At 41.1% G+C, this 11,488-nt stretch overlaps 1 protein-coding gene across 1 annotated transcript; it reads left to right on the forward strand.

The window, feature by feature from the left end:
• Nucleotides 1-7,634: 7,634 nt before the first annotated feature.
• On the forward strand, nucleotides 7,635-10,592 carry LOC147885041 (kinetochore protein NUF2 homolog). Its single transcript, XM_087397847.1, has 10 exons — nucleotides 7,635-8,159; nucleotides 8,250-8,340; nucleotides 8,435-8,614; nucleotides 8,723-8,812; nucleotides 9,026-9,133; nucleotides 9,251-9,304; nucleotides 9,464-9,578; nucleotides 9,691-9,836; nucleotides 9,964-10,059; nucleotides 10,162-10,592. The coding sequence occupies exons 1-10, from the start codon at nucleotides 7,771-7,773 to the stop codon at nucleotides 10,210-10,212; spliced, it is 1,320 nt and encodes a 439-aa protein (XP_087253973.1). The 5' UTR covers nucleotides 7,635-7,770; the 3' UTR covers nucleotides 10,213-10,592.
• Nucleotides 10,593-11,488: the final 896 nt, after the last annotated feature.

Genomic DNA, 11,488 nt, shown 5'->3' on the forward strand with positions numbered 1-11,488 from the left:
CTTAGGGCTAGTCTTTGCATTATGGATTGTTGCTATGCCCTTTAGTCCTTAGTGTGAAAACATGTGTGGAGCTCTAATACCATGGAAAGAAACAAGACAACAATGATGATGCAACCGAAGAGAGGGAGCTTGAGCTCTACAATCGCACAAGTATATACACAAGAGAGTTTTCATTCACAAGAGATGTGGAGGCATGCATATCTTTTTGACCACACTACAACTTCTTATCAAGGGACATACAATAGCTCCACTACACTCCCTCAACACAACAAGCAATAGTGATAGAAGTAAATATGTGGTTGGCTAGCTCTCCAATTCAGAGCTATGAGTAATCACATTGCAGCCACCTAATCTATCACACGATGGTCGTAGGGCTCAATACCTAGGTGGGAAATCATGTGGTTAGCTTGCTATTCCAATACTTCCCCTTGAGCTCTAATCCAAACTCCAGCACACCCAACATGCACGCGTGCGTGCATGCACATGCACACACACACACATATCCTTTTGCCCTATGGCTAGTCTTTGCATTATTACGGATGTCGCTATGCCCTTTAGTCCTTAATGTTGAACATGTGTGGAGCTCTAATACCATGAAAAAAAACAAGACAACAATGATGATGCAACAGAAGAGAGGGAGCTTGAGCTCTACAATCGCACAGGTATATACACAAGAGAGAGAGAGAGTTTTCATTCGCAAGAGAGCTAGAGCCATACATATCTCTTCGACCACACTACAATTGCTTAACAACGGCTCTTATACACACACAATAGCTCCACTACACTACCTAAACACAACAAACAATAGTGATACGACTAAGTATGTGGCTAGCTGCTCTCTAATTCAGAGCTATGGGTAATCACATTACAGCCACCATGACACAGTGGTCGTAGGGCCCACTACCTAGGTGGGAAATCATGTGGTTAGCTTGCTATTATAATAATTCCCTTTGAGCTCAACCCAAACTCCATCACACCCAACATGCTCCAAAACTTTTGGTGCTTCTCTGCAACCAATGACTTTGCAAAAATGTTAGCCATTATTCATTTGTCCCGACATATGTCAAATCAATCTCCCTAGAACCTTCTCCCTCACATAATGATAATGCACTTCTATGTGCTTTGTCCTTACATGATACACCCAATTATTAGCCAACTGAATGCTACTCATATTGTCACAATACAATGTGACTATTTTGGCAACATCTTTTCTCAAGTCATGTAGTAGCTTTCTCAACCAAGCTATGTTATACACTACCATTGATGCACCTATGTACTCAGCCTCAATACTAGACAATGCAACAATTGGTTGCTTCTTACTGCTCCAAGTCACCATGCCACTACCAAAACTAAATGCATAGCCACTGGTTGATCTTATGTCATAAGAGCTACCTGGCCAATGTGCATCAGTGTATCCCAACACCTCTATGGCTATACTATATGCATAAAATAGACCATAATTTAGTGTAGCTTTGCATACCATAGCATCCTTTGTGTTGCATCCAAATGTGGCTTCCTTGGGTGTTGCTACATAAACTGACTCAACACACTTATATCATGACACATATCTGGCCTAGTCAAGGTAGCATACTACAAACTTCCAACCAACTTTTGTACAAGGCTGAATTCTCCAATTCCTCTCCAAAATCCGTCCATAACTTCAAATTCACTTCCATTGGTGTGGCAACCAGCTTAAATGCTATCATCCCAAACTTCTAGAGTATATCCAATATATACTTGCACTATAGCATCCATATCCCATGAGGAGTGTCAATAACTTTAATTTACAAGAAATATCTTAGCTCACCAAGGTCCTCCATATCAAATTGCACACAGAGCATGTTCTTTGCATATGTTATCTCAGCCGCATCACTTCTTGTAATTATCAAGTCATCCACATAGATGACTATGAACACCATTCCTACACTTGTCTTTCATACATATAAGGAATGATAAGCCTCACTTATCACAAAGCTTGCATCCTTCAAGAACTTTCTTATCCTCTCTATCCAAGCACTTGGTGCCTCTTTTAGCCCATACAATGCTCTCTTCAACCTACACACATAGTGCGGTACATTTGAGTGTACATACCCTTCTAGCTACACGTCCTCATGCAAGTCTCCATTTAAGAAAGCATTCTTGACACAATTTGTTGTAATTCCCATCCTTTTGATGTAGCCAATGCTATCACAGCTCTCACAGTAGCCATTTTGGCAATTGGGCAAAATGTCTCCTCATAGGCCATATGTCTGCACATTTCTTTGGCAACAAGCCTTGCCTTTTATCTATTAACTATACCTTTAGCATGATGCTTCACCTTGTACACCCATTCACTACCAACGGGTTTCTTTCCTCTTGGCAATGGCACTAGATCCCAAGTACCATTTAAGTCAAGCGCACCCATCTCTTCATCCATTGTTACTAATTCCCATTTAGCATGACCACGAGCCTCTTCATAACATGTAGGTTAAACACTCTATATTACTTGTGTCATGTATGCATAATGATGCACCATGTAATTCTCAAATCCAAACCTCTGCACTAGATATTCAACTTGCTTCATCTAAATAGAGTTTGCTTATTTGTAGGCCTCATTTTCTACACACCAAGTGTTCTTACTTTTGGTATGCCAAAATCATCATCTAAGGACTTTGCGCCACTCGAATCATCATTTGTAGGCCTCATTTCCTGCACACCATGTGTTCTTACTTTTGGTATCCCCCAGTCGAATCATCATTCACAAAACTGTAACCAACACTATTTTCAAGAATTGCATATTCTTCATCAATCTTTGCTTTCCCTTTTTGCTTGCTTGTTAAATTTTCAGCTGACAAACCAACACCTCTCACTGGCACTTTGAAACTCCCTGACTAAGGGTTCACTTTCATAGCATTACTAGATGACTCTCTTGATCCACTCAAGCCATATGATTTTTGCTATTCACTCATGCCAACAACATCCTTTTGGACCTTCATTTCAATAACTCCATTAGATGGTGCATACCAAGATTCCATCTCTTCTCACTCTAAACTTTCGTGTGACATGGTTGTAACAACAATACCCCTTTTGCTCAATTGAGTATCCTAATAGAATGCATTTTCAACCTTTGGATCAAGCTTTGTCCTCAACTCATCTAGTATACATATATGTAACACAGCCAATGACACATCTAGTTTTGTACCAGTATACTTCTCCTCTAGCGTCATATCATGTATTGTTTCAGTGGGGGTACTATTCATATGAACTACCTCAGCCCAATAATAATTGGGCACATTTCTCTCATTCAACATGGCTCTTGCAACCTCAGTAATGTGCCTGTTTTTTGTTTCAGCAACCGGATTCTGTTGTGGGGTGTTCCTATATGTAAACTACCCCTCTTACGTTATCTCCTTTAAGTTCATCTGTAAACTTAGGCAAACTTGCAACTACACTTCTGGACTGCATTAAGTTCATCCACTACACATCCACATGGCCAATTTTCCTATGCCTTACCTCTATGTTTGCAACAACTCTGCGCCCTTTTGCAAACATTGTAGCCATATCTCTATGTCTGCAACAGCTCCTTGCCCTTTTGCAAACATTGTAGCATCCACACTTGGTATGCTCACATTCAAGGTGACCATCCTACCAACTTTGCATCCTCTTGCAAAAACTTTATTGTTATTCTTGCAGTTCTCAATAAACACATCCTCTTTGTTGAACTTGACTTGCAATCCTTGTTCTACCATTTAACCAATCCAAACCAAGTTCTTAGTAATACTGGGCATATATAATACATTGGGCAAATACTTTGTTTGTCCATTTTGCACGTTCAAAGGAATTCTGCCAACTTGCTCAGTTGTACGACAAATATGATCTCCTATCTCAACAAAGCTAGGACTCTTAGGCAGCTGCAAATCAACAAACCACTCTCCATGACAACTCATGTGGTTTGATGCACCTGATTCCACATACCATACATCTTTAACCCTTTCCTTATGTGAAATGGGATTCAACATATGTTGCATTACAAACAAATCTTCTCCTCTCTCTTCATTTTGCTTGCTAGGTGATGCATAATTCTCCTATTGCAATCTGCCATTCTTCACATCTTGTTGTTTCTTGTAACAAAACTTTTCAAGTGACCTGGTTTTCCACAATAATAGCAGCAACTCTGATTTCCACTTTGTCTATTGTTTTGCCATTCACCTCGACCTTTATTGCTCCCCTTGCCTCTATAGTTTCCTCTTCCTCGACCTTGAGACCTCTCACCAGAATATTGTTGATTTTTGTAGCTTTTCGGGTGTTCATTACCAGCTCTTTCAACACCATAGCCTCTCTGCAATCTCCCCCTAACTCTACCAGAGTCTGAGTAGAAGGCACTAGCACGTTCTTGCTCATTGTTGCTTCATCCCCCTTGAACCAACCCTTCAGTTATCGTGAGAGATGTCAATCTTCAAAATCAGGGAGATTTTCTTATACATAAATTGAAGTTGCAAATGGCTTCCATTTCGCATCTTCATTTAATCCATTCAAGAATGCAGATAGTAATTCATCAACATCTTGTTCTACTCCAACAGATCCGAAGGCATCAACAATCTATTTTATTCTCAACACACAGGTCTTTCACAGACATATTTTTCTTCTTGACATTATTGAGCTCATTCTTTTATTGTATGTTCATGGCCTTTGTGTTGTTGCTATACAACTTTTCCAATGTTTCCCATGCATCTTGTGCTGTCTCCAAGTTGTGTATGGCCAATAATGCCATTTGGTACATTTGCAGAAATTAGATACATACATTTCTTATCATTTTCATTCTAATCTTTCTAGGACTTGAGTTGGTTTGCAGAAATATCTCCTTCAAGGAGCATGGGTTGCTCTGTATCTCTACTTACATAGCCCCAAAGACCTTTGCTACTCAAATAGTTGTGCATTCTAAACTTCCATGGTTGATATTTGGTCTTAATCAGCTTCTCAATGCAAAATTTCTCACCTAGTTCTCAACCAAAAACTTTGGGCAACAAGCACCAAAAACAAAGGAACACAATCTCATTATTCATAACAAATGCCTCAATATGTGCACTAAATTGCTCTAAAAAGGCATAACAATGCAAATCTAACAAAAACTGAGCAAATCTAGCAAAATTGAGTCATCACAATGTGATATGGGGCCTTCATGTTGGTATGGATACCCCTCTTCACATTGTAGTGATTTCCTTGTGTTCTTCTCAAATACTACTGTTTTGAGCATACAAAGTGCATGCCTGGCAATAATAGTGTATATGAGGCCTATGGGACAAATTTGAGAGCCCCTCTGTGCATTAGAGTGACTTTTTGTAGCACCTTTTCCAGAGACTCTAACTTTTGCTCTCGAGCTCAGATCACGGTGATGTAAAAACAAAAAGTGTAGCTCTCAATCTCCTCTACAACTTTTCTTCAACAACTATTCCAAGATTTAGTATGTATCAGTAGGTATTTTACCATGATTCTTGCAGGTATTCGGAGGCTGTACCTTCCTTTTGCCTTTTGATGTACAGTCTATTTTGATGTAGAGTGATCTTCAGACTTCAACATACAAAAGAGAGCCTCGTCTAGCCTTGATAATGCAACCCAACCTTTTTCCAAGGGAATGCAACTGCTTGCAACATGAAAATAGTTTCAACACTCCGCACTATTTGTGGATCTGAGCTTTCAACATTCCGCGATGTCTATAGGTGGAGCTTTCAAACACTTCACTCACTAACTGTGGATGGGATGCCATCCTTCACACTTGGCGGTGGATGGAATACCAATCTCCACAACATTGTGGACAAAATGTTGACCTCTTTACTGAGGAAGACACACAATGTTCACTTGTGCTAGATCTTAGGTCGTATAGGCTCTAATACCTTGTAAAAAGATGTGTGGAGCTCTAATACCATGAAACAAAACAAGACAACAATGATGACACAACTGAAGATGGGGAGCTTTAGCTCTATAATCGCACAAGTATGTAAACAAGAGAGGAGTTCCTCATTCACAAGAGAGGTGGAGGCATACGCAGCTCTTCGGCCACACCATAGCTACTCAACAATGGCTCCTCTACACACACAATAGCACCACTACACCGCCTCAACACAATAAATAATAGGAAATGACTAAGTATGCAGCTAGCTGGCTCTTTGGTTTAGAACTACTCACAATCACACTACAACCACCTGATCTTTCATGCCAATGGCCGTAGAGCCCACTACCCAAGTGGGCGATCATGTGGTGAGCTTGCTATTTAAACATTTACACCTTCTTATGTTATATCACAAAATATTGAAGTGTGGCTTTTGTGATTTCAAGGCCTGTTATTCCCCCATACCACCATTTGAGACATTGTCCTTCAATCTCACCATGGGATCTAGACCATGCATGATTTTTGCTCTTGCCCTCTCTCTTGAACTCAACAATTGTCTTCCATCTTTAGCCCTCTTGAATCTTATGGCCCAAAGTAGTGTTGAGTCCAATCAAAAAGCCATTATACACTATATATTCGAGAGCCTTAACATATTGTGATTGAAGATCACTAATTGTGATTTAGAAGTAGATGCATTATGGAAGTTGGGGTAGTAGTTTGTAATTTGGATGAAAACTCATCATGCATAGGATCTTGCCATAATGGGCATTGACATTCAGGAGCCTAGCCAAACATCTACATAATAGCCAAACATGTCGACACATTGTTTTGATATTTGCTTACATGGGCCTAGAGATTTGTGTCTCCTTTTGTGATCCCACCAAAATTTCGCATATCAATTAACGGGGAGTTGATCAAGGTGTTTCTAAATAGTGAAGATTTGGGATGAACCATGTTTTTGTGATACTCCATCATACTATGTGGCCATTCCTTGGAAGACTTCCGCTATAATATGATGTATCAGGATCTATTTCAAAGTAAGGGGTATCCATTTTGATTGGGCTCATTTGCAACAACACATCTATCTTTTGACATAATCCAATGCCTCATGTCCCACAATGCACTAGCCGTAGAGAGACACTACAACATCCCACATATCATGTAGTAATTGCGAGTGCTCTATTGGTATCGTCATACCATAAACTCATACATTTTGTAGCAATAGCAAGCATGCCAAGGTAATTATCGACATGTGACCAACAAAACTCAACTAAAACTTGAAGAACCATAAAGCGAGTAGAAGAGATGAAAGATTAGGAGGATGGAAGAAACTACTAAAGGAGCTAAGGTCAAGCCCACACTATTGGTGATTACTTTGTCAAACTGAGCATTATTTTAAATGTGTCTATGCTCTCTCTCTCTCTCTCTCTCTCTCTCTCTCTCTCCTCCCTCCTCCCTCCCTCCCTCTCTCCCTCTCTCCCTCTCTCTCTCTCTTATCGAATTTGTCTATTGGGGAGAGAGAGAGAGAGAGACAAACAAGCACATAGTCTCTCTCTTATCGAAGTTGTCTATTGGGGAGAGAGAGAGAGAGAGAGAGAGAGAGAGAGACTATGTGCTTGTTTGTGTATGTGGGGTAGAGAGAGAGAGAGAGAGAGACTATGTGCTTGTTTGTGTATGTGGGGTAGAGAGAGAGAGAGAGAGAGAGAGAGAGTGTGTTTAAATAAGAGCGGGAAAGAGAGAGTATGAATGAAGGGGGTCGTCGTCTTCATCAAGTCTAAGTTTTTTGCTTGTTCTTCAGTTTTTTCTGATCTCTATGCTCTCTTCTCTGTTTTGTGAGCTCTGTGTTGTGTTTTCTGAGAGCTCTGTGTTGTGAGCTCTGTGCTCTTTTGCTTCGCATCATCGCCATGGCTCCTTCCTACTCCTTCCCCATCCTCGACCCCAAAGAAATTTGCAAAATCCTCTCCGACCTTGGCTCCCCCAAACTCTCCCTCGACCTCCTCTCCTCCCCCTCCCCCGATATCATCTCCCCCATCTTCGACTTCCTCGTCTCCCTCTCCTTCCCTTTCTCCTCCCGCGATGACTTCATGCAGCCTTCCTTCGCTGCCCTCCCTAAACTCGGTGACTTCCCCGAACTCTACACCGACGCCATCGGTATCTTCAAATCCTTTCGCCGCTTGAAGAAGTTCATGGCCGCCGCTGGTGCTGATGACTTCACCTTGTTCGACCTCCATCGTCCCGATGCTCAGCGCACTGTCCGCTTCCTGTCTGCCGGGATCAATTTTGCAACCTACAGGTACGCGTTTGGCTGAAGCAGCAGGTCAGGTCGCTCGTCTAGACACTCATTGCCCTTCCAGGACTCACCACCAGAGTTGGATTATGTCAGCGCTAATAAAATGGCGTACATCACCGAACTGCACGAAGCTCGAAACAGGAAAATTGCAATGGTGGAGGAACTCCAGGAGACGTTATCTCAGGTGAGTTTCAACCTCTGATGGGTTCTTGTCAATGCGCTTCTTTGTTGCCCACAGAGACACCGTTTTACGATTTGGCAAACTTTTTCTCCGCCAGCGTCAAAGCGAGATACAAGCACTTGAAGAGGAAAGACTGGCAAAGCAACCGCAGGTGCAGGCATTAGAGCAAGAAGTTAAAGAGTTGAGTAATCAGATCGTGGCTTTGAATAAACAACAGTCCAGCCTGCAGTCGGACATAAACGCCTTGAAGCAAGAAAGCAATACCTATGCTGATAAGGTGTGATTCAAGCAGGATTTTCACTGCATACTCGTTCCCTTTTGAATCATGGGAATCAATGATTTCTTATTGCCTATTTGCATATCTGACTCTTATTGTTTGGTGCAGATAGCGAACGTTGACTTTGTCCTCATGCAAAAGCAGCAAGAACAAGCTCAGCTCAGATCTCAAATTGTAGAAAACCCCGAAGAACTGCAGGTGTACCTCTTTTAATTTTTGATGATACAAAAATAGTACCCCTTTAGACAGGTCGCGCGGTGCTTGAGGACATTATACTCTGCAGGTGTACCTCTTTCAATTTTTGATGATACGGAAGTAGTATCCGTTTAGACAGGTCGAGCGGTGCTTGAGAATATTATACAGGGGCTGTCTTATGTTCATATTTTCACTGAAAGCCTTTGTGACCTGCAGAGAACTTTGGAAGAGAAGAAATTGGCCCTCAAGGAGGCCGAAGCGTTGTCCAGAGATACATTTGAGAACTGCCAGAGGTGGAAAACCAGAGTACAACTCCTTGCAAAGGTGCGTCGTGCCTGCGCTGAGAAACGCTGGAGTTCGAAGGCGTCACCTTAATGGTAATGGGATGCATTTCCCGTATGTGAAGATCATTCTGACTGAATTTGCATTTCCTTTGAACAGGCAGAGAGGAAGCTTTCAAAGCATATAAAGATGGTGCAGTCCCTAGAAGAGCAGGTTCGGAACTAAATCGCACGTAAACCAATAAGAGAGTTTACAGTAAGGGAATGACTTTCTATTCACCTTTTGAATGTTTGCTCGTCTTCCCATTCGACAACGTGTTAAGAGAACGCTAGCTACATGTCATAACTCTTCACCGCTGTCCATTTTCCTCAGGTTAACGCTCGCAAAACAGCAGAGAGGGTTTTGAAAGAGCGAAAGGCAAAATTGAAAGCCATCGAGAAAGAAGAACGGTCTATTGATGCGAATAGAGTGGAGATTAACTTGGAAGGTAGGCAACTTGTAACTGTTTCTAGAAGAGACGAGAATTACCCATCTGTGCTTCGGAGGTGGCTCAAAGGGAACTGAATTAAATCTGATATGGGTATCTGCTTGAACTACAGCGGATAGATTATCAGGGCTCATTGAAAAAGTCGACCAGAAGATCAATGCAGCATCAAAAGAATTGGAAGACTTGACGACCAGGAATGCACGAAGTATTGCTGAACACGAAGAGATGCGACAGAAAATTGCAGAGATGGAACATCAAGTAAATTTTCATCTATCAAAGAGCACCGTATTGCAATCTGAGTGACCATTTGTTGTCGGAATCTCTTCAAAGTTTGTGTTCTTTCTTTTTACTAACGATTTGCAAGTTTGGGAAAATGACTTCACAGATAGCAGCCTTGCACAAAAAATATAAAGACCTCCAATCTTATAAAGAGGACATGGTAGCCAAACTTAAATACCGCAAGGAAGAAATGATGAAAAAGGTATGGAGCTTTTCCCAGCAGTCGGCTTTGAAGGACATCATCTTTTTAAATAACCTTCTTTCTCACTAAAATTGAGACTGGCTTGAGTCTTTTGTGTCCCAGGGTATCGAATACGCGCACTCAATTTTAGCCAAAACAGGTGTTGCTGCTTGAGCTTGCTGGATCCAGTCGGTCCTCTTTCAAGATTTTACTCAGAAAAGTCAGTGCTGTGCTCCTGCTAGACATTACTATGGCACTGAGTGGAGGCTTTGGGTATCGAATATTCTTACTCAATTGTAGAGAAAACAGAACTTGCTGAATGAGCTCGCTGGTGGCAAGCCTGCTCAACATGACTACGGCTTGAGTGGAGAATCTGGGGGTGCCTATCAACCCTTCCCTGGGTCAATTCAGCGTATTAATGTCTTATGCAGAATTGAATGAGCAAGTATGATTCTAGTTGAAGAACATTGAACAGAGTCTTAAGACTATTATTCAGTTCGCAGATGTATAGCTCTGTCGAAAGAGTTTCCCTTTGTATTATTCTGTTGTTCATGCTCTTAAACAACGAACATTTTAAAGATGCTTTATGTACATGAAAAACTCCACTGTTCTTGTTTCCTATTTCGTTTACGCAGTGCCTATATTCAATCAGCATTCTGTAAATTCTAAAAAATAGCACAGTTCTTTAAATGGTTGGTTTTAAGTTGGATGGCACTTGAAATGGAAAAGTTCAGCAGCTTGGAAAATGTTACAAGCACAATGAGACAATCGACATTCTGTGAAGCCTTATGACAAATACAAGGTGAATATTTTAGCTTGTAAAACAAACTTGCAATGTTGCCTTATTGATTCACGATGATAGTTTTCTACAGACATGGACTTCTTGGGCATGAATTAGTTGGAGTATCTTGAATTAGGAACATGAGGGGTGTTCTGTTGAGTGTAATGAGGAGGGTCTTTTGAAAAATGAGGCACCATTCTAAGGGTGAGGAAAGATGTAAGACCCTTTCCTAACCCTTAGAATGGAGATGGTACATTGCTCTTTGTTATTCTACCCTTGATGGGGCATTTTTGGCAAATTTGGTCTCTAGGGCACACTACCCTTGGGGCACGTTTGCATAGCCTTTGCAAGTTCTTGTGATTGTTAAGGCTACATCAAGGTTCATGCTCTCAAAAATATCCATGCTTGGGTCAAGAACTATTCTTTGTCCCATATGTATTTTTTTCTTGTTGGTCTTGATGCATTTTTTTTCTTGCTTGGTACCATATGTATTTTTTTTTCTTGCTAGTCTTTTGAATACATTCCATTCTTGGCCCCTTTTGCAAGCTTTGTAGATGTTGACATTTTCTTGGCATCTTCTACACTTGTATCCTTTGAAATCTATTGATATTAGTCTATTGGCTTGGTGTTCAAGGCAAAATTCTCTTGTTCTCAAAGTTCTCAAAATGT

The sequence above is a fragment of the Dipteris shenzhenensis genome, chromosome 26 (genome assembly GCF_047967505.1).
Source record: "Dipteris shenzhenensis isolate YYH24624 ecotype China chromosome 26, Dip_SZ_1.0, whole genome shotgun sequence".
Classification (NCBI taxonomy): Eukaryota; Viridiplantae; Streptophyta; class Polypodiopsida; order Gleicheniales; family Dipteridaceae; genus Dipteris; species Dipteris shenzhenensis.